This window comes from Onychostruthus taczanowskii, unplaced genomic scaffold, assembly GCF_017590055.1.
Source record: "Onychostruthus taczanowskii isolate IOZ18803 unplaced genomic scaffold, ASM1759005v1 scaffold83, whole genome shotgun sequence".
NCBI classification, from domain to species: Eukaryota; Metazoa; Chordata; class Aves; order Passeriformes; family Passeridae; genus Onychostruthus; species Onychostruthus taczanowskii.
This window is the reverse complement of record NW_024506221.1, coordinates 3,200,818-3,224,190: the sequence shown is the minus strand read 5'-3', so window position 1 is coordinate 3,224,190 and position 23,373 is coordinate 3,200,818. Positions and strand designations below refer to the sequence as shown.

Sequence of the window (23,373 nt, the reverse complement as noted above, 5' to 3'; positions counted from 1 at the left end):
GTTGGTACTCAAACAGAAAATGTGAACAGATCCCCTCTTCATCAGAAATGAGACTCCATTGTTTTTATTACATCCATCAGGCTAGCAGTTGTGGTCTAGCAATCTTTAAGGTTCAATTTCACCTTTGTGGTCATCTGTGTGTGATTGTCTTGGACATACAGCAACAATTCACTAAAGCTGTTGGCTTAACTCCTTCTGTACAGTGACATGTGCATACAAGCAGTAATTTTTGTGCATTTTTTTATTACAAAGGAAAAATATGTAAAACATCTTAAATTAATATTAGAAGTATCATTATCAGAAGTAAAAAGCAGGAACTGTGACACTCTCTAGAGTGAACAATAAGTCTATATGCACATCTAATTTACTTTTCATGAACAAGAAGAAAGCACAGCAAGGAGCGGTTGTCTTTTTTGCTTGGCTTTGGATTGGCAATGCACACACATAGTTCAATTCTGTATCATGTCTATGAAAAGTCATGGAATTCTATATTGAGAATGAAGAAGTGAAGGATTGCTGTGTTGTGTTTTTGTATGTTCAGGATTGTTGCCTTGGTTTGTTCCAGTTCTCTGCTATTGTAAAGGTTGTGCTCCTTGCCTCCTCCCTCCTCCTCTCTGTCAATCTCCTTACCCCACCCGTTTCCTCCTGAAAACATTTAGTCATTCCCTGGACCTCTCCCCGGTGCCCTGTCTGTCACTCAGCAGCCCATCCCTTCTAGAAGCTTCCACCAGGGGCGTTGAGTGATAGGCTCTGGCACTGGGGCCCCTCCCTGAGAGTACCCTCACTGGCCCCTTGGAGTGTCTGTATCCCCAGTTCCCACTCCCCCACAAATATTCCCATTGGTGGATGGGTAAGCCCCTCCTTTGTCACTACCCCTGTTTATATACTGTTGCACAACCCAGCTCCTGGACTTCTGTGGGCTGGTTCCTTGGAGTTGTGAGTCTCCCTGAAGCTGTCCCCAATAAACCCGGACTTAACCTTCGACAGCAGTCCGCTCCTTTCTTCCGCCTTTGTCATCGGTGTCTCGCCCATGCAAGGCGAAAGCCTTAGCCACCCTCCCGAAGAATGGAAGAGTGTTCCCTGCCACTCGCTGTGCCGGAGCGAGCTGGGATCTTCGAGTTGGACACACAGAGTGGCACAGCGACACAGGATATAGGCTTGATGCTGGTTCTGAATCGGGAGTGGGCTTTCAAATTAATGGTTTTCTGGTTTTTATGTTGAATAAATGATTCTACAGTGTTAAATAATAGAATGGTAAATAACTGTATTTTTGTCTTTAGAGTGGTTAGGGGTGCCCCTAGGTTTAAAAATGAGAGACATGAGAGAAATATATGAAGTTCTTTGGCCCAATTAACCAAATTATGCCAGCCCTGAGCTTTAGAGGCTATGAGAATAATCTCAGTCCTGTTGAGCTTTGCGTGGTGTCATCAGATTAAATGGTGTGATTAACTGGGTTAAGTACTAATTATGTGAAGAGGATGCAAGAGATATGCAATTTTTCTTTATCAGCTAGTGTTGTGGCACTGAGAAATGCTGCTGCTGTGGGGAGACACAAGAGTAAATATTGTCAGTGCATGTTCAGTCAGAGATCTTTGGAGGAACCAGAAAAAGCAGTTAATCTTTAAGCTGGAGTCTTAAGATCTTGGTGCCAGCAAAGCAGTTCTAGCTCTGGTACATCACCAGGTAATACTATACCAGGACAGTATTGTGTCTACACTGAAATGCTTGCTAGAGAATTTCTTCAAATACACCTCTTCAGAGCTGCTTATGAGTCTGCTCCGTGAGAGGTTTCAGACTCTTAATGGAACTTATTTACTACATTGAGGGTATAGGAGATCCAACAAATCCCTGTTTCCTAAAAATGCAGCCATTACAACATTCAACTCTTTGCATGTCTTCATTTCCTGACCTGTTCACAGCTATCACACTGTGGTGCTAAAATGATACAATGTCATTTGTAAAATGCTGTGAAGAGTAAAAAGATTTTGGTCTTGATGCTGCAGTTCCTCATGATGCATTTTTTAAATAATCAGGAAGATAGAAGGGTGCCCTTTCTCTGGAAAAAAATGTTGTCATCATGCCTTTGAGCTTGGGGTGATGCACCCAGGGCATGAGAACTTGGCCTTTTACTGCCAGAGACTTTGACTGTCATCCTGACAGCCGGTGACATACTGCCGAGGCTGTTGTCCTGCCTAGCACCTGACAAGTCAGGGTTTGTCCTGAGAGAATGGGACCTTCTGGATGGCCAGCTGTGCTTTTTTCAGAGCAACATAAGCATGTTCTCAGAGCAACATAAGCATTTCTTATTTTATCTTGCTGGCCTCCTGGTGTCAGCCTGCTGGGTTTGGAAAAATTGAACAGACCATTCCTCTCTGTCTCTTGTTCCTATTTTCCTGTATTTGCAGAAGCTGTTCTAGAAGCCTTAGCAGGTCTTGTAACTTTATGTTTTTAAATTCACAATCACATGAACCACTAGTGACACTGTGTGTGCCTTTAGTAGTACACAAAAACATAATTATGGCTTTAAAGCCTTTTTTCTTCTCAGTGTGTTTACCTGCTTACAAATAATTAAACGGACATACCACTTAAATAGCAGTTTCATTCTTAAGTGTCTCAACAAAACTCCCACTCAACAGATTTTATAGTTTAATTACAGTGATAAATGGAAAAAAATTAGTTGTGCTCAAGCAACTCACAGTATTAAAGTAGTATAGATTCTTACAATATTTTGACTTTATCCATTTTCTGTATCTTTTCTTTATATTTTTTCTTAAACACTAGTTGTGAACTAATTCAACTGATTGTTTTGCTACTGTCTTCCCCCCCCCCCCCCCCACTTTACAAGGTAAAATGAAAACAGAGTTTTTTTTGCTTTTCAGTGAGTTGTGGTGCACTCAGGCAGCTGCTTTTCCTTGAGCTGATAGAAGGCTGCTGGAAAGGGGTGTAGCATTAAGTAAATCCAGGAGAGATTAGTCAGTGAATTAAATGCTAGCAGCATTACATTGTTGTCTATTTAAAAATAGATTGCTATTTCAGAGCTTTAGTCTAATAGGAATAGTATAAAGTAGTCTGCCTATCTCTAGTCTCAGATACATTTCTGGATTCTAATCTGAAGTTCTCCTGCAGATTTCTTTAAGGAAAAGATGGAGGAAAGGTGAGGAACTGGAGTCTCTTACCTACAGACTTTTAAACAAATTTAGGATTTTGGATTGTGTTATGTGTGTGGTGGTTGTCCACAGAACTGTGTCATGGGAGTGGATGCTTGCAGGGAAGATTATGGCTGAAAGATGTTCTAAAATTTGTTTATGCACTTCTGCACATATTTGCTTTCTGCTTCCCTAGTGAATCTATGCTCCCTGAAATAATCAAATGTAATTAGTAACTCTATTAGTATCATAGAGTTATATGTAATGGTAGAGTTGCATGTAATATCATGGACTTACTATTTATTTCCATTTTTGCGGATTTGTCAAAATATCTTCCCTAAGCTTGAACGTTGAATGTGCTACTCATTACCATTTTAACAAAGTATCAGCTGTTACTATCTTTTTTACTCAGATTTGCTCTGTTTTTTCTAAGGAAACATAGTTCATATAACCCTTCATTCTCACAGTAATAATAGTAGTGAGAGCAAGAGTAATAATAATAATAATAGTCTGAGTTCCAAGACAAATAATAAATGTCTATAAGATTAGCTAATGAAATTAAATACTAGCAAAATTTATTGATACTCATTAAATTAAGGAAAGTTTTTGTTGTTTAAATGTGATATGAAAAGTGGCATGGGTTTTAGGGATTTGAATTGTAGCAGCTTTTTCACATGACTGTCTTTCAGTGGATCAGTAGTAAGGTCTGTATTGCTTGGAGCTCTGCAGTTTCCCATGGTATTGGTCTGTGCCTGCCCTCAAATACTGTGTGCTCTGCTGATCCTCCCAGCAGGAGAGATCAGTTGCCTAAATGTGCTGGCAGCTTCCTCAGCACACACTGCTGCACTTGGAAATTCAGTTTGAGACATCATTATGAATTTTTCAGTGCTCCAAAACCAGGTCAGTTAAAAAAAAAAAAGGCAAAAAAAAAAGCTTGTAAAAGAAGCCTAGGAGGATGCATGTGAAGCATTAAGCTGAAATACTGAAACCAAAGTTGCAAAAGAAGAGTAAAATCTAGAGTTGTACTTATTCTTGTTTGGGTTAATATCCCTCACTTAGGATGTGCACCACACTGATGAAGCTGATAGAACATTTCAGTCTGCAGTAGGCTGTCTTGAGTGTTTCTTGCTCCCTTTGTGCTAAATCCTGGTTTCAAAAATACCTATTCTGTTCTCAATCCAGTAGAAGAGGAATCTTTAGTGGGAAAGATGTCTTTGATGTACAGAGATTACTGACTTATGATCTGTAGGATGTCAAATAAGATCAGATTTCTTCCTGCTAAGCTCCTAGCTGCATCTTGAAGATTTGCTATGCCTTAACCAGTTTCCAAAGGTTAATCAAAGCTTCAGGAACACTGGGGAGCTTGTGCTTATTCCCCTGCTCTGTGCCTCTGTGTCTGCAAAGCTTGAGGAGGTCATATGGATGGCAAACCTGGTTGCAGTGCACTGCAGAGGTTTTTCAGCATGTGGTACCCAAATAGAGTTCCAGAGGTGGGAGCTGGTCTGAAGGGCATGTGGTCTGCATGGGAAGGGCACTCCTTCAGTCTGAGAAGGTGGCACACTCTTACATTACCAGAGAAATATGTCTAGGATTGTTTTCCATTTCCGTGTTGTTTTCTGGTGTATTCTAGACATTTCCAGTCTAATGGTCATGAGATGAGAAATGCAGATACCTGCCATTCTATCTAGATTTTTTTTTCTCTAAAAGCTCAAGAAGTTCTCAAAGCTGCAGTCACTTCAGGACATCTAAAATGGGCAGGGACAGAGAAATTGCAACAACACTTTCAGGGCATAATTCTTCAGCATTTTTAAAAGCAAGGAGACAGTCTTTATGATGCTGCTCTCCTGACACTTTTATGTGGGTATTATATTTCTACATCTGTGTCTTCTGTTAGTGAGGAATGTAATTACTGTAATGCAGTGTTTCCTTAATACTGATTCAGGGTAAATCTCAGGTGTCTTAGCGATTACTCTGGAAAATTGAAAGCTCCAGTCAGTATAAAGTATATTTCCAAGTGCAGTGCAGGATTTATGTATTTTCAGGTAGGTCCCTGAAGAATAATACCAACTGCTTATCTTCTGCCCAGTTACATTGAAAAATGCCCTTAAAATGCTTAACCCTTTATTACTCAGTACTTTTGAGTATTGCATATAAAGTGATGCAACTAAATTTTATTACCCTGTAAGAGGTAACCAGAGTTGTTTCTAAGGCCCAACTACTAAGTAAGTGAGAGTAGTGAAAAAAAATTGTGATAGACAATATAACCAGGAAATTTTCTATTGCCCTTGTATGGGAGCACATTTTAGCTTTCTCTTCTCTCTTGAAAATGACAGGGTAATTTTATTGTAGGCTGTCTTCTTAGCAATGCATATCTGCCTAAATATGAAATGATTTTTGTGATCTAAGTATTGCCTGTTTCTTACTTCTTGGGCTATAGCTTGCTTTATCTAGAGTTCATTTTATTTTCACCAAAAAATTGTCAAAGTAATATTTAGAGAAATAACCAAGTTAGATGTAATTTTTTTCTGTTATTTACAAGGCTAATAAAGACATTGTTGCATCTCTGTTGACTCAGAAATACATATTAATGGAAATTTATTTTACCTTGAAAGAACAATTCTGAGGCAAATTGATGTTATTTGCATTATATCTCAAAAAAGGAAATAAAATAGACTGGCCAGGCTAAAGTTTTGAAAGGGTAAATTTAATTTCAAACAGTCAGACTTCAAATTAATCCCTCCCATGTATTTCAAAGACCTCGGAAATCAATGTGTTCTACTAATAAATTTTTTTGTCTATGTTTTTAATGCTATTTTTTGCACAATTCAAAGACTAATTAATTTTAATTCTCTGCCTAGATGTTTTATCAGCAGTGCTGTGAAAGGATGAAAGGAGTTGCCGCCCTGCACCACCCCCCCCCCCCCCCCCCCCCCCCCCCCCCATTTTAGTTTCTAGTTCACAAGTCTTAATGTACTTGCTTAGTGTGGTTTGTGTTATGTTGAATTTCTTTTCCCTGTGCCCTGTATCTGCAGACGGTGGATTTCATGTGAGGCTGCACCCAGCCTGTGTTGGTGGGGTTATGTAAGGTCTGACTGCTGAGGGCTCCGCGCAGCGTTCCCTCATCTCGCCAGGAGCTTATTCCAGCCTGCTGGCAGGCAGCCCACGGGGAGGTGGAAAGGTGAGCCTGTGCCGCACGCTGGCACCGTGTCACATGAAGTGCCTGTCACTAGGTGACATAAATAGGGCAGGAGATCTTTCTCCTTTTTTAATGCCTTTATTAAAGAGATTCAGCTCAGGTGGGGAGAAATCGACGGGTCGCGCCCACGCCGCCGCTGTCCCCAAGAGTGGCACGGAGGAAGAGGGTGATGCAGCTCTGTCCGCTGGTCTGCAGGCAGAGCTGGGGACTGCGTCCTCACGGGAGATTCGCAGATTCCTGCTTTTCGGTCCAACGCTCCGGGTCCCCTCCTTAGTGAACATCCTTTGAGGTCAGGGTGTGAAGCAAAAAGGATCCAAGCAGGCACTGGACTTCACGCCCATCCTTAGACATCAACTAGGGTCCCCTAATTCTATATTGGTTCGTTGTTTTTAGGGGTTTTCCTAGAAAACGGGAAAATTTTGGAGCAGTGCATTTCTTATCTGCATACGTGGTCTCAGGCCACTCCTATTCTCCTGGGCTGCGTGTCCAGGTGTAGCTCCGGGGCAAGCACCAGGGAGGACAATGGCTAAATCACCAACCATTAACGGGCAATTAAAGAACTCTTTAACAATTAAGCTAATTTAACAGCAACTGGTCCCACCGGTTTTTAGCTCTGTAACCTTAAACAAAAATAGATAACTTTTTATTCATAACACTAGGGGCCCCGCAGGATTCCCTGAGCTGCTGCTGCCCGGCAGGCCTTGGCAGCCCCGGCGGGGAGTGTGTGCTGGGCCGGCCCAGCCGGGGTCTCGCCGGGCCCGTCCCTGTGGGGCAGGCCGTAGCGGTCCTGGACGCAGGAGGGTGAGCTTGTTGAAGGTCATGGAGAGATCTTTTAGAGGCAGACCACAAAACAGGGCACACCAGTGTGTTTTTCTTCTATTTCTTATCTCTGGTCTTGGCAAGAAGGAAGTTGGACTAAATAAACGTGGGCGGTTGCTTAGATCTACAGTTTTGTGCCCAGTGACCTGTGCTGAATAGTGCTCAGTCAGCAGATCTGGCAGGGGGCTGGTCAGGTAAAAGCCTTGAGAGGTCATGTTCCATCAGGTTCTAAGGAATTGGATTTGTCTTTAGGGCTCTACCCCAGAATGACTGTGGAGTCAGTCCAGTAGATGAAGGTTTCGGTTTTTCTGCTGAGGTTAGGGGACTCTTGAGTAAGCATCCACCTGTATTCTGCTTCAGTATGAAGGGCTCAGGCTTCTTAAACGTCTAAATAGGTTGCAGAGTTCCCTGTCTTGCTGTAAGTTACAATGGTAGAATTAAGTTACTGGTTAGAGTTAGTGTGTTCCAGTGTCGAGAGATTTTTTTTTGGGTCTTTTTTTGCTTTTTATACCAGAATTTCGTGGTGGTTTTTTTTTGTTTTTGTTTCTGGTGTTGTTTTTTTTTTTTTTTTTTTTTTTTTTTTTTTTTTTTTTTTTTTTTCCTGATAGCATTGTATAGAACAGGCATTTCATTGTGAGGAAGGAGTGTGTACACTACAACTGTTTATTATCTCTTCCCTCTTCCCTTCTTGGTGCTGTGGCCAGTAAGTGAGGTTTTGCACAGAAGCCTTGAAAGTGTTTCTATTCCATTTCAGCCAGGGTTGCTGCGTATGTTAATGTTCCTTGTGTGGGAAAACAATGCCATGCCTTAGGCTAAGAACAATGGAATCACTTCTGTTTGTAAAGGCCCTTAAGATGATCGAGTCCAATATGTTGTGGTTTGACAGTGCAATGAAGTGCCCCATGCCCCTGCTCCAGCTTGGATTTACCCATAGTCTGCAGTGCCTTAGGGCTGTACCTGCTTCAGGTGGAGCCATATCCGTGAGTCACAGTCTCCTCAGGGCTATACCTGCTGCAGCAGAGATTTACTCAGGCACAGTCCTTCAAAGTGCACCTGTTCCAGTGTGGCCTGCAGGGCCATAATCCCTCCAGAGGTGTGCCTGCTGCGGCAAGTCACAGCCACAGCCACTCTGAGAGGTACCTGCTCCCCCCATCTACAGGTCACAGTCCCTCCAGCTGGAGTTCACACTGCGGCTCCAGCCTGTCCAGTGCGGCAGCACAGAACTGGCAGTGATGCCCTGCCCACCTGCCAGGTCAGGCCATCGCTGTGGCTGTTATCAAAGCATTCCCAGGCACAGCAGGAAGCTGATAAGAATGATGTTCTTCATGTCGGGTTTTCATCAAACAATAACTGGCAAACTGAATGCTGTGCCAGCTAACAATAGTAATTCTGGGATGTATGGAAATGGGTGGCATGTGGGCCTGGGCAGAGAGAGCAAGTAGTTTCTGGAGGTTCTCCATGGTCAGTGCCCTGTTAGTATTTTCTCCTGCATGAGCTGGGAACATAGAGGTCTGTGTTCAGCCTGCAACCATGCTGTATTTTGTATTTTGAATAGTTGGGTTTTGGGGAGTTTTTAACCAATTCACGTGAAGCTCTGGGGTGTATTTTATATAGTCATTATGTTTGCTGGCATTCACAGAAATAAGACTGAGAGTGCTTTCCATGTAAATCAAAAGAATGTGCTCAGGACAAACCTTGAACAAATGTTGACTTCCTTTGGCCACAGCAGCCATGCACTCAATATTACTTGAGCACAAGCACAGAAGTTAAGATACTACTTCCCCTGTGGTGTCTCTCTGCAGAGCAGAGCTCTTGTGTCACCTGTGGTCTGTGCTTACAGGTGCTGCAGGACTGTTCTGCTAGCTTCTAATCTTTTGTAAAAGATAGGGCTTCTATATACAGGAGTATACTAGGTTGTTGGTGTTTTCTTACAACAACTGAACATTCAAAGATGTGACTAAAACATGGGGTTGATATTTTTCTAGCAGATGAGTTAAAAAAAAAGAATCCCTGCTACTTTAAATTCAGTTTTGTTCCAAAGCTGGTGCATGGTGCATATAATCTACTAAGCAGGAGACATGCTGTTCTTCAAGGGAATTTAAAAAAATTTGACTAATCCCCTGCCCTAGGGAAATACCCTAAAAATCCCCATCTCCTCAGACTAGACAGCAGAGGGGCTGAAAAGGGAACTGTAGTGAATGAGTTGCAATATCCAGTTACATCCTCATTAGAAACTCCTGGTACTGTGGCAGTTTGAGTGGTAGGAGACCTTCCAGTGTAACTTCTTTCACATTCACTCTAATAGGACCTGCAGCAGTTTAAGCACTCAAAGCTGAGTGAATTTTTGCCTCTGAAAGACAGATTCAATGAGAGAGACCAATTTGCCAAACACAGTGCTATCAGAGAGCGCTGGTCTAGCTGCTTCTGTGCTTTCATGTGCTCCATTCGAAGGTCCCTTTTTATCTATCCATCAAAATGGGATTTTAGGAACCAAATTCTCTATACAGAGTGATCTCTTTCTTGGTTTAATTATTTTTCCCCTCATTCTGAACTTCCTTAGAGTTGTGATGCAGGGTTTAAACTGAGTCTGCAGCTGAAGCCTGAGGGTACTTAGCACTTCATAGAATAGGAGAATGTCCGTTTAAGAAACAAGGTTAAAGAACAACAGTGTTAGGTCTTGAAGGATTGATACATTCGTTCATTGTCTTATGATGCTTTTTATAGTGGCTTGCTTTTGGTTTTGGCTTTCTTTTACTTACTTATTTTGTTTTTTAAAGTGATTATTTGGTCGGATAAATTTTTGTGAAGTTCTTCTGGTCACTGGTCAGCTAGACTGGAGAAAAAAAATCATTGGTCTTTCATTGTGTTTGGATCATTCCTGATTTCCTTGTTTTTCCCTTCTCTCAGAATTATTTTCTTTTACAGTCAGTGCCCTTTTGTATGATATCAGGATAGATTTTGCTAGCTTTGATTACAGGAAGGAATGTAGGCCATAAATAGATGGTATATATACTGCTAACACTAGGAATACTGAAATAGCTCATCTCAAAGACAGGGAAAACCTAGCCAGCTGGCCAAGGGCCAGGAGGTTGCAGGATTGACAGTTACATGTCAAGCCTGAAACGGGGATTAATGGTAGGCTGTGCTCTAAAAAACAGCATGCTGAGCCCCAGGAGAAATTCTGCAGGAGCAAATTCAGGAAGAGCCATGTGCTGATGCCTCAATGCAGTTTTGCCTTTCTCTTGACTCCTCTGTCCCCACAAGGTTGTGGCATTCCCATATTGTTTGTCTCTGTGATCCACATGGACTGGGCTAGCTGCCTTCTGTGCCTTGATGGAATGTACTCAGGAGGGGCTTGTCTACACAAGTTTGTTTGAAGGAAACCCTTCTTGTTGTCTTTTCTATACAGCCAGTTAACTGCAAGAGCACTGATAATTTTTGCAGAAGATGGTGGTGGTTCTGTGTTTCTTCTTTTGTAGGAGTAGAATTTTCCATATCTGCTGCTCTGGAGGTTATAGCTATAAGTTACAGCTATTTGGTGGTGAGGATGTCACTGCCCAACTAAAGAAACTTGATTAAATAATGTACAATAGTTTATTCATGGCATGCCTGACAATGCTCCTGGAGGTTTCCAGACTTTTCATATGGGCAACCTATGCTGCTGTTCTCAAGATCAAAGGGCAGAATGGGGCCAGAATTCTGCCTCTGAATCACTGTGGCACTGTACAGCAGACAAGTGGCTTCCAAAAGCCCTGCTCTGCTAGAGTGTCACCCACCACTAAAACCGTGAATTACAGTCAAATTTCAAATAAAGAGTTTTTGATTACCTAGAATACTATTACAATTGTGATGTGAATCTGGTTAAAGTAGAAAAACTGTGAATCAGAATTCAGACACTCCTGAAAGAAATTGTCTTTTTCCCAAATGGAGAAAAAACAGAGTGTAAGGTGTGGGGTTTGGGTTTTTCAGTTTGCGTGGGGATGGGGTGTCCTTCCACATAGATTTTTTTCTTCCAAGGTATAAAGTAATAAAATTAGGGGAAATGTTTGGTGCTAAGAAAGAGTGGTTTGGTGGGAGAATACTGAAGGATTTTCTCATTTGTCACTTGGTCTCTTCCCTAATAACAATATCAGCACTTGGCCATTAGCTGTATGTACACATGCAGTGTTTGTCAGGAGTTTCACTCTATTTAGCTCCAGAGAATAATACAATTATGTATTTATTATTTTTAGTTTCTGTCAACAATAAAAAGGGCTCTTTTCTTCAAACATGAGTAAGCCAAAAAGGGTTAGCAAAGGCATTATGGAAGTAGTAAATACTCCCTCTGTTCCAGTTACAAACTGCGTCAGCCATTAAGTGTGCAGCACACACAGAAGCATCCCTGGTTCAGAGAAGTGACAGAGAGAGTCACAGACTCTGAGGGAAAGCCAGGCTTTCTGCCTCACCCTGGGACAGGTTTGTCTGCCCGCAGCACAGAGAGGTAAACCTGTGGCTGTAGCACAGAGAGGTAAAGTGACTTTCAAAATTCCTTCGATGTATCTTAAGGCAGGGAGCAGTGTCCCAGAGCATGGGTCAGTCACCTTGGCCTCTCTGAAGGAGCAGATGAGTGCTTCTGTGGGAACTCCAGTTCCCATTTAATGAAACCATCACCAGCTGTTTTTTCTTTGCGCTTAGGTCGTGCATCTGACCTCTCTTCCTCTTGCTCACGAAGGAGATTGCGGGGTTTAGAGGGCAGCTCCACCTGGCAAATGTCACATGCCCTCTGCTAGTGTGGCACCTTAGGTGACTGTCTACCTAAGCTTCAGGCAGTGAGTTACTGGTCTGATTCACTCCCCTCAATCTGGTGCATCTGTCCTGGCAGTCGGGTGTCTCCCGTGTCCATCAGTCGGGTGTGCTGCGGGCTGGGAGCAGGGGAGGTGAGCGCTGCCACTGCCTGCGCTGTCTCAGCTCTGTGCCCAGCTCACCACCCTCAGCCGTGCAGCTGCATGATCAGCACTTGCTGATCAACTCCTGGCTTTCAAGGTTAAAAGAGAAAGGTAAAGAATTAAAAATTGGTGTGCTGCTTTAAAGGTAAGTGGTTTCTTTTGTATTTAGGGTAAGTACTTCTATGTCTGTGCTGCCAGAGCTAAACTGGTATGGGTCATGCTGTCATTCAGTGAAGCGTATGGCTGTTATGTAAAGGTTTTAATTACTTTCTTCATCTGCCTGCTCAGGAACACCACGCGTCTGGCAAAATTTTGAGAAGGCTCAAGGCGTTAAAGAAAGCTCATCTAAATAAAGGAGGGTTAACGTGACATTGCAGTTACTTAATCCTGTATTGTCCTGCCATGTGACTGCAGGGATACTGAGGCGCAGCATTTCTTTTGCATGGTGCACAGATTATGCTTTTCCTGTCATCTTCCAGAATCAGTTGCTTTGTTGAACACATCATGGGAAAGAACAGAGGGACAGCGTACTTTTTGCAGCAAGGCTTCCACACACAGTGACATTTCCAAGGTACAGTGAAAAGCTCACAGGCTGAAGAATGAATCAAAGGCAATCCCTACAGTCAGCTTTTGGACTTTTACCAGAATCAAGGAGAACTGCGCTCTTAAGGTCAGCTATTCAAAATTAGCTAGAAATATCTGGATTTATTCAGAGCTGATATATTAATCAGCTTTCTGTTTGACCTTTATCTGTCAAGTTACTTCTCAAAGGATCAAGCTAAAATCTGAATATTTGTGTCAAATATTTTGCATGTGTCAAATGTACTGCATAGACAGTGAGCACCTTGCCACTTTCTTGCACAAAGTTTGCAGTTTTAATTGCAAAGCCTCTTTTACCTTGCAGCTGAAGATCCTGACACACTAACTCTATTAGTGAAGAATGGATGTTTTATCTCTGATTTTGAACAGGACATGCAATATATAGATATGCCAGATTTGTTTTTGAATGAATTTTCAAACTAGTCTTTGGACTTTCTGCTATTTTTATAGCTGCTATTTTTTTTTTCTTTTGCTGCATTTGTCACAGGGTCCATAATGTGCAGGATTGCATATTCATACAGAATTACTTCATTTAAACTTATCAGGACTTCTTGTTAAATGGGGAAGTGATTACCCTATAGACTATGACAACAGGGTATGTGAATGAAGGAAGTCTTGGAAAATACCGCTGTTCCAGGTGGGATCACGAGGACAGCAGAGAAGATGATGGGCAGCTGGAGTGCCATGAAGGAGATGAAGAGGGCAAACAGCCCAGGCTGACCCCATTTGAGAAACTAATGCAGGATATGTCTCATAATGAAAAAGTGGTGAAAGAATTAACGCTGGGAAAGAGAATTGCCTTCTATCGAGTCAGAGGAGAAATAGGAAGTGGGAATTTCTCACAAGTGAAGCTTGGAATTCATTCCCTCACCAAAGGTAGGCACCATTTCATGCTGAGTAACCTATATAAATGGCTTCCTATGGGCAGAAAGATGCTGTATGAACCTTAAATACACATATAGAGTTTGTGTGTGTATGTGTGTGTGTATTTTTAACGTTTTTGAGTTAATCTGTAGACAGGGTCACACATAAATCCTCAGAGTTGTATTCTGTTTAAAGAAACTAGAAAAAATTTCTCTACATGGCAGCTATTACAGGTGGAGTTCATCGCTGCACTTCATGGAGTTAACACATCCTGTGGCTCACTGCACACTTTGAAGTGTGGTATTGGGCCTCCCCTCCTACAACCTGCCCCGTCCATCCACCCTCTTCCCTGCCCCAGCTCCTGGTCCGCAGGGATACAGGTGATGAATGTCCAGGATAGCGGGTTAGGTATGCTCCTGCCTGCAGCCAGAGGCAGCAAGACTTCCTTTGTTTCATCACAAATTTTACTACTATGGACAAAAAATTTCATTTGGTCATGGTAGTTTTGGTGAGAAATGCTATGCCCACTTAACTGACTTAGTTGTGGATGGTTCTTTACTGTAAAAAGCTAGGATAGGAGCTATGGGTGTGGGAGGAACAGGTGCAGGGGAACAAGCTCTGGTGTTGCCAAACTGGTGTTTGTGTTGAATTGTCAGCTAGTTTTATTGTTTTAATTATACAAAACACCCTGTCTACAACTTCTAGGAAGGACTGGAAGGTCTAGGTAACTGCAGTGGACACTTCAGTCATAGGTATAACTAAGCTGTCAGCAGCTGTCCTGTTTCTTCTTCTGCCTTTGTCTGAAAATAACAGAAATTGGGGGTTTTTTTCCATCAGGATAACTAGTTTTCTCTGTATCTTTGTACACTACTATCTTGCTTTTCTTCTAAGAGTCTTTACTTTTCAGTTTGATTGACTCTCCCTCTCTTCATCATCTGAGATGAGAGAATGAGATACACCCCAAAACTGTGTTACCTTTTGTTATTTTCTTTAATCACCTCTTTCAGCCCAGGTTTAAGGGGGGTGAATTATCCCTCGGGTGCAGTGGTTGTTGCACTGGGAATCTAAGTGGAGAACCGATGGTACTTAATTTTTCACATTTTACCCTGCCAACACCCAAGGGTTGCTTTAACTGGGTGTTGAGTTTTTGGTTATTCTTGTTTCAGAAAAGCATCTCTGTTCTACTTGATCCACAAGTTGTTTCCTCTTCTGTGACGTTTCTTCTTCTTCCCGAGGCAACTGTTTTGTGCTTACTGTTGGAAGAAATGCTGCTCCTGTACTGGGAACACAAGGAATGCTAATGAAAGGCGGTTAGAAATTTGATTCTGAATTAACCCTTTGCTGAACTTACTAAGGAAACAGGTTGCTTTAGTATCTGAATAGAGCTGATTGAAAAATTTTGAACTTCAGTGAATACAGTAAGCTCGGACAAACTAAATACCAAAACCAAAATGGTACTTTTTCTTTCTCTGGAAAAGGTTATTTTTAACAGAAATCTCTCCAATTATTTTTCTTTTGTTTGTTTGTAACTTTTTTTGGTTAAAATGTTCACTGGAAAGGGAGTTGATTTATTTATGCTAAGTTTGTCACTGTCATGAGGAAGGAGGAATGAAAGATAAATATTTTCTGACCCATTCTGCCTGTGAGTTTATCTGTGCCAATAAAATACATGGACGTGGACAGAAGAACAGGAATGTGCACACAGGCATTCATGTACACTCACCACCACCAAAGATGAATCTGTTTTTTTCGGTAGATACACATTTTTGTGTTGGCAATGAAATGATATTCCTGCACAGTGTTAATGAGTGCAAGTCTTCTTTTTAATCTGATTATATAAATAAAAGGCTTCATCATTAATGCTGTTCTGGTCTCTGTGGAAGAGGGTGGTGTGTCAGAGGGCTGTTCAGCTCTTCAGTTACTGCCAGTTTTAATATGGTCTCTCTCCTGTATCATCCTGTATCAAAAGAGGAAACAATTTTTTTTTTTACTAAGATGAGCCTTTGTAAAAATTACATATATATGCTTTTCTGTTGCCCTTGTAATCTGATGCAGCAGGACACATGATTTCTGGAGAGGGAGAGAGAGGAAAAAACTTCAGGATCATACTGGATGATGAACCTTGTTTCCCTCACAAGGGCTGTCTTGGTTGTTTAGAAAACACAGAAAAATCTTTGGTGCTATGATGTGGATGCCATGTCCCATGGCTTGGACAGGCTGGCTGGCTAGCTGGAAACAGGAAGTGGTGCTGAATGGAGTTATATTCATCTAGGGCTAGTCACCAGCAGAGTTCCACGGGGCTCCGTATTGGGGCTAGCTCTGATTAATGTCACTTAGTTTGCAGGTGACAGCACATTAGGCGGGAGTGTTGATCTGCTGGAAGGCAGGAAGACTCTGCAGAGGGATCTGGACAGGCTGGATCATGGGCTGAGGCCAGTGGGGTGAGGTTCAACAAGGCAAAGTGCCAGGTCCTGCCCTTGGGTCACAACAGCCACAGGCAGTGCCACAGGCTGGGGCAGAGTGGCTGGAAAGGACCTGGGGTGCTGGTGACAGCAGCTGAACATGAGCCAGGCTGTGCCCAGGTGGCCAAGAAGGCCAATGGCATCCTGGCCTGGATCAGCAATGGTGTGGCCAGCAGGGCCAGGGCAGGGATTGTCCCCTGTGCTGGGCACTGGTGAGGCCACAGCTCCAGTGCTGTGTCCAGTGCTGGGCCCTCACTGCAGGAAAGACACTGAGGAGCTGGAGAGAGTGCAGGGACGGGCAGTGGGGCTGGGGCAGGGGCTGGAGCACAAGTCCTGTGAGGAGCAGCTGAGGGAGCTGGGGGTGTTTATCCTGGAGAAAAGGAGGCTCAGAGGAGACCTTATCACTCTCCACAACTACCTGACAGGAGGGTGTAGCCAGGTGGGAGTTGGCCTCTTCTCCCAGGTAGCAAGGGATAGAGTAAGAAGAAATGGCCTCAAATTGTGCCAGGAAAGGTTGATGTTTAGGTTGGACATTAGGAAAAATTTCTATACCACAGGGGTGGTCAGGCCTTGGAGTGAGCTCCACAGTGACTGATGAAGTCACCATCCCTGGAGACACGTAAAAGATGTGTAGATGTGCCATTTAGGGACATCTACATGTTTAGTGTTGTGCCTGACAGGTTGGACTTCATGATCTTAGAGGTCTTTTCTGACTTATGTTTCTATGTGTGTTGTGTTATTTAGGGGCTTTGCCCACTACATTAACGTGAATTTTGGTAGAGATTTTCTCCAGAAGTTCATGGCGTTTTCTTGCTAAGGACTGTTAAATTCCTAAGCCCTGTATAACTTTTATTTTACATGCCTTCCATCTGGCAAAGAAAGTGTGAGAGCACAGCTGAATAGAATCAATTACGGGTATACAAAATTTATAGCTAGTAAGAAGTCTGTCGAATATGACACAAATTGCAAAAGCAGGCACCCAGTTTGCTCTTTTTTTTTAAAAAAAAAGCCATTTTAACTTTGTTTTATTTGTATATTTTTTCCCTTCTGCCATCATATCATACACAATTTCTTCCTGAAATTATTTCCCAACTTTTTCCTAGTTTTTATTACTAAGATTTCACCTAGCACTTTTCAAACCTCATACATGGCATATAATCAATCAAAATCTCTTTCAACTCTTTTTGTAATTATTTTGGTAAATAAGCTGCCTGCTAAAAATGTCCTGTTCAGCACAGCTGCTAAGCAAGAGTAATAGAGGATTTATAAACCAAGCATTGTTTGGAAGCAGAAAGGAAGCGTTTAGAAAAGAAAAGGAAGGTGTCAGGTTTCTTTGCATGGAATGCATTTGCAACTGCAATAATGTAGATTTAAAGGAGCTTGGTCCTGATTTATGGTGGTGTTTGAGAAGGATCATGCTCTTCATTTCAAAATCTTTTTTTCCTCTCCTCTTTCCCTTAAAAGTTAGCAGGAAAACTTACCAGGAGGAAAAGTAGAGCAAAATGAAAGGGGAAAAAATTAAGCTAGAAGATTTTATTTTAAAGCCCAAATGTACCCGACTTGCATTGTTAACATTGTAAGAGTTGTAAGCATTTAGTTGTACAAATATAACCTACTGAAAGCTGATGCTCTTTCCTCTTCGTTTAGGAGATCAGTGTGCTATGAACATGAGGAGGGTCTTTCACTAGGTCAGCAGTCACTGTCAGTAGCTGCATTTCCTCCTGGTTCACCCAGCTCCACACCACACAGGAGGTACCTGCTTCCCTGAGGGGCTCTCCCTCAGGTCCAAGAGAAGCAGTGTGACGAGCATAACTGCCCTGTACTCAGCACAGACTCCTAAAAACAGGCACGTCAAGGGATAATTTAGCACCTTCCACCACAAGAATCACGTGTGCTTCAAGCATCTTCTGCACTTTAGTAGGGAGATCAATTGATATATGTATCACACTAAAAAATGTACATATACCAAATATGGAACTTTCTTGATCTGTACAGGCACATGCATAAGTATCCTTAACATTCCTTTATATATGTTGAAATACTAAACTTGAGTTAAAACTTGATAATATTTAGTAAAAACTTGAATGGTTTTATACCTGAACATGTGTAAAAATGTGATAGCCTTCTCTCTCTTTTCTTACAGCAACAAGTGAACAATACCTTTTTTCCTAATTTATTCCCATTTACTAGGAACCAAGGTGAAGTTTTTTTCTGAAAGATTTATTTAAAGTGATTAATTATTAAGAAATCTGTGATTGTTTGACTAAGATAGTCTTGAGGGGGAAAAAACCAAAACCAACAACCAAGAATCCCTTCTTCACAGGAATAAATAGTTGCTTTTATTGCTGTGATCCATTTTAATTTTGCTCTCCTGACAAGTTATACAAAGCCACCATAAACCTGTTTTAACCTGACTAATCCTTCAAATACCAGCTGTGTTCAGAAGTGTGAAGACAAAAGCTGTAACCTACAGACTAAAACAGGAACATAAGGACAACTGTGATTTACCTATTCATACTGCTCTGAGCTACCCTGATGATGTGGTGCAGCTGCAGATACATAGATATATGTGTTTTGTGGCCTTTGGCTTCACTATGTAGGCTTCCAGAAACATGTAGGACTTAACAGCAGGTTTTCATTACCAGAACAGTATGTGCCAGCTAGATTTGCTGTCTTACAGGATCCCTGCAACTTGACTTCAGTGCTCAGAATAAAATAGCCAAAGCCTCTAAATTTCCCACAAATTTGTCTGTCTGGTAGGAAACAAAGCACACAAATTTCACACCTCCATTAGTCTCCAAGTACCTGGCTCCTCTGAGGAGCTCTGAGCTAACAACAAAAGCACAGACTTACTCTACCAGCTGTGAGCACCAAAATCAGACACACATAAGCCTGTCACAGCAAAGCATACCAAGGCAGCAGATGATGTGATCGACCCTTGGAATACTCTACCAGCCTTCAGTCATCCCAGCACTGAGTAGGATGTTGTAGACAGAAAGGGGCAGGGGTTGTGTGAAAGATTGCAGGGCTTAGTGGACACCTGCAGCTTAGTTTATACTGATGAGGTGAAATTTTATTGCACTTCTACAGCCAAGCATTGTTGTATGTAAATGTATGTAAATGGTATTACCATTTTGTACCTGTTGCATTAACAACATGGAAAAAATGTTTTTCTTCTCAGAGAAAGTTGCAATTAAGATTTTGGACAAGACAAAGCTAGACCGGAAGACTCAACGTTTGCTGTCTCGTGAGATATCCAGCATGGAAAAGCTGCACCACCCAAATATCATCAGGCTGTATGAAGTGGTGGAGACACTCTCAAAACTGCACCTGGTGATGGAGTACGCAGGAGGTGGGGAGCTCTTCACTAAAATCAGTACAGAAGGAAAGCTGCTAGAAACAGAGTGTAAAATAATCTTCTCCCAGATTGTGTCTGCTGTGAAGCACATGGTAAGTTGCTCTTACACAGGAATGCTGCCTCTCACTACTCTGAGCTCATTTTTGCATATTTCTTTTGAATTTCAACAGTAGATTTACTGTTAACCAACATTTCAGGCCCACATTTCTAAAAAGAAAAACATCTAACAGCTATAGAAGAGCTGTTAAAGGTATCTGAGGGTTTTCACATCCACGTCAAGTTACTGCCTCTCTGTTGGCAGCTTTTGCGAGGAGACTGGAAACACCTGGTGGGTGGAATCACCCTTCTAGCACCAGTGTTCTGTTTGCTTTAATGTGCTGTGGGCAGCAGTGAACGAAGCTTCGTTTCTTCCCTCCCTGTTTCAAAACATAGGATCAGTTGCTCTTCCGCTTCCAGAGAGGCTGGTTAGGTGTTGCAAACATCCGGCTTGCTCATTAATGAATGTGTGAATCTGTCACTTAAAGACAGTCAATTCCTGTTCCTCACTTCGATGCAAATCTGTGAGGTTAACACCCAACAAGTCACTTGCCTGGTCTTCAGTATGTACACTTAAGATGATGCTATTTGTGTAGAGCCGAAAGCATCTTGTCAAGGCAGAAAAGGAGCAATTAACTACTTCGGTACATCTCTAAACCTTGCAGAGTAATTACAGCTACTTCAAAAAAAAAACAAACAAAAACAAAAACAAAAACAAAAAAAAAAACAAAAACCCACGGAGAATTGTTCTACAAGTCTGAGAAGCAGCATTCGTTAAAATTGGCTCAGGGTGCCCTCCGGTGGCTCCTGTCCTCCTTGCCACACAACAGCTTCTTGCCAAGTCAGAAACAAGGGTGATCCCAGGTCAGACGTCTGGAGACTGCACCGCACACTACTCGAGGCTTACATAAACAGCATGCATTCTTACGTATTTTGATGAAATGATTGTATGTGCTTTAAGTGGTGAGTTAGCTTCAACGTTTAATCCATAGGACAGGCGCCCTGCAGCTACAGGAACTGAATTTACATTTCAAAATTCACATCTATTTCTTAGAATTAAACACAGACTATCAAGCAGGCCAACCTCTTCATTTGTATACAGAAACTTCTGCACATTTCACTTTTGCTAAGCCATCACATCCAGGCTACATAAACCCTATCTCCTTGCTGCCAGTCCACAAGGACAGAGGATCCCTGGCTGTTACTGATGAAAGTTGAAACAGGATGCCAAAGGGTTTCTTTATTGCCTCCAGATACTGTATGGTGTTACTCCAAAGGATAAGGCAGAGAGTGCTCATCCATTCCTTCTAGTTGTTCCAAAGATGAAGCTAAACACTTAATCAAGACAGGTGTGTCATGACTAAGAGCAAATTAAGTTGGAGTCCTTAGCTACTACTGGCATTTCCAATAGAAAAGAAAAAAGTAGAAATTCTGGTGTGTATTATAGATTTCTAAAACTAGAACACCACTAAACTTGGCTGCAACATGAAGTACTGTGAAGCCCAACTCTGTGGTCCTTTTCTCCTGCCACCACCAGTTCCTCATAGGACATCAGATCTCAGAATGTAATAGTAGCAAATTTCTTACTTTATCTGTGATCATGTTCAATTGGTGAACTGTTTAAATCTGTAAGTTGCATGTAGTAATTGCAAAAAAAATGTTTAGTCATGCAGGATGTCGTGCTGCCGTCACACATTTGCTTCATGAAAATAGTTGCTATTAGTTAACAAGTTGAGAGTGCTCTGTTTAAAAATCCCAGCATCCTTCTCCTCCCCCTACTCAATTGTTTTTGTATCCTTGGAGTATTAAGTTAAATTTGTTTAATAATTTTCCCAATTGCAATACTAGTTTCAGAATTTGCTGAAGATAACTCCCTTTCTCCTTCAGGGTAATTAACGAATTAGAGGTAGCCATTGAGATCTTTCCTGGGAACAAACCAATACCAACTTTTCCTCTTCTTCCACAGCATGACAATAATATCATTCACCGGGACCTGAAAGCAGAAAATGTCTTCTACGCCAGTAACACCTGTGTTAAGGTGGGAGACTTTGGATTCAGCACAATAAGTAAAAGAGATGAAACTTTAAAAACTTTTTGTGGCTCTCCTCCTTACGCTGCTCCTGAACTCTTCAGAGATGAAAACTATGTTGGCATCTATGTAGACATCTGGGCACTGGGAATCCTCTTATACTTCATGATGACAGGTAGCATGCCATTCCGGGCAGATACAGTAGGCAAACTGAAAAAGTGCATTCTTGAAGGGACATACACTTTGCCTCCCTGCCTCTCAGAAAATTGCCAGAAACTGATAAGAGGAGTCCTTCAGCCAGTACCAACGAAGAGATACTCTGTCAAACTGATTATGAACAGTGAATGGATGCAAGGAATACAGTTCCCCAAACCTTTACAGACATTTAAACTGGATCCAAAATATTTATCAGACATCAGTACACTAAAAGAAGAAGAAATTGAAGTGAAAAATATTCTGGAAGATCTGGGAATCACAGAACAGCACATTCAGAACAACCGGGGAAGAGATGCACGCAGCTCCATAACAGGGGTCTACAGAATTGTGTTGCACAGAGTACAGAAGAAAAGGGCACTCGAATCTGTTCCTATCATGTCCCAGCCAGATCCAAAAGAAGACGACTCCAGGAACGGAATCGCTTCTTACAGTGGCATTAAACACACATCCAAGCTGTGTTCTATTTTATAAAATTGCACTGTAGGCTTTATGCTCAGCACATTTGACAAAGGGGATTATTCACTTATCCTTAAGCTGCAGTGTTACATTTTTTTGTAATTTTTGAATAAACCAAAAATGCCTCATTTTCTTCGCATTTCTCAATTAACAGTGAAGCACTCTAAAAAAGAGCTCTTGTGCATTTGTATGACCCTTTATCCAGATACTTGGTACTTGGTATAGCCAGAGCAAGAACCCAGTAACTGCCAAGATCATGAGTGGAGGGGATCTTTTAATAAACAGCATGCTACTGCATTTAACCCATTTGGGAGATTCTCTCACAAGCATGTAACAGCTAACTTCTGAAAGCTGTACCTAAGCTCAACACAACTTCACCATTGCAAACCAGGACAGTTTTTGCAGAGAACTAAATTTAAGCAGAGGCCAGACTATAATCTAAACAATTGCAAATTCTTCTTTTGAACTTCCTCATCAAATTGTAACAAGTTAATTTTTAAAAAGCATTTTATTTTCTTTCAAGAAACATCAAAACTGTTGGTGGTTGCAGTTCCCAGCTTGTCACAATTCCAGAAGACAAATCAGGATTCAGTACTTTAACCCTGTATGTGTGGGTGCCTGACTGATTGGGCCTCCATCAGTTACCCTTCTGATGCCTTCCACTGCTTGCACGATTCTGCCACTCTGGAACTGCTTGGACTCCAGCTGCATTCCAATAAAGAAAGATTTAAGCATACTCCAAAACCCATGTAGTTTTTAAATTCTTGCCTTAGCCCTTGTTACCAGCAGCTGAATGCAAGCAGCAGCAAAATCTGCTTATATTCACTGAGCGTTACAGGCTTGTCCTCACTCCTGCTGTCCTGCTTTGGCAACCAAAGCTCGCACAAAGTTGATTGTGGCACTTGATCACTGCAAGTTAAAAGCTGGACAGTCTGACAACTCCAGCTGTTCTGAGCATCACCAAAGTGCAGATGCTCTGATTTTCAGCTTTAGTCACTTATTCCACACTTAGATCTTCAACAGCATCAACTATAGTGCAAAGGACAAGTGTGGCAGCTGTTGTATGAACAGGGACAGCTGACATGCCTAAGCTAATAGGCAGAACCTCTGAGTTTAGCTAAGGAAAGATACGCAACACAAGGTGTGCACAGGTACAGCTGGTGCTCTCACATTTAAAGGCTGGATGCCTTATCTGTTATGACATGAATGAGACAATCATTTCACTTTAGAGGGAATGATTCACATAAATGAGCAGTGGAATGACTC

General features: G+C 41.9%; 1 protein-coding gene across 3 annotated transcripts; it reads left to right on the top strand.

Moving 5' to 3' along the window:
• Window positions 1-12,178: 12,178 nt before the first annotated feature.
• NIM1K (NIM1 serine/threonine protein kinase) lies at window positions 12,179-22,224 on the top strand. 3 transcript variants are annotated; one of them, XM_041424581.1, is made up of 5 exons: window positions 12,179-12,197; window positions 12,566-12,756; window positions 13,324-13,562; window positions 19,194-19,462; window positions 21,373-22,224. In XM_041424581.1, the coding sequence occupies exons 2-5, from the start codon at window positions 12,686-12,688 to the stop codon at window positions 22,120-22,122; spliced, it is 1,329 nt and encodes a 442-aa protein (XP_041280515.1). In that variant the 5' UTR covers window positions 12,179-12,197; window positions 12,566-12,685; the 3' UTR covers window positions 22,123-22,224. The 3 variants fall into 3 exon arrangements, with proteins under 3 accessions (XP_041280515.1, XP_041280517.1, XP_041280516.1); XM_041424583.1 differs by lacking the exon at window positions 12,179-12,197 and having other exon boundaries at window positions 12,409-12,657; window positions 13,174-13,562; XM_041424582.1 differs by lacking the exon at window positions 12,179-12,197 and having other exon boundaries at window positions 12,627-12,756; window positions 13,174-13,562.
• Window positions 22,225-23,373: the final 1,149 nt, after the last annotated feature.

Coding starts and splice junctions, on each gene's coding strand:
- NIM1K (XM_041424581.1), top strand. CDS start 12,686: ATGAATCAAAGGCAATCCCTACAGTCAGCTTTTGGACTTTTACCAGAA. Junction 12,757..13,323: donor AGGAGAACTGCGCTCTTAAG/GTCAGCTATTCA, acceptor CCGCTGTTCCAG/GTGGGATCACGAGGACAGCA. Junction 13,563..19,193: donor AATTCATTCCCTCACCAAAG/GTAGGCACCATT, acceptor TTTTCTTCTCAG/AGAAAGTTGCAATTAAGATT.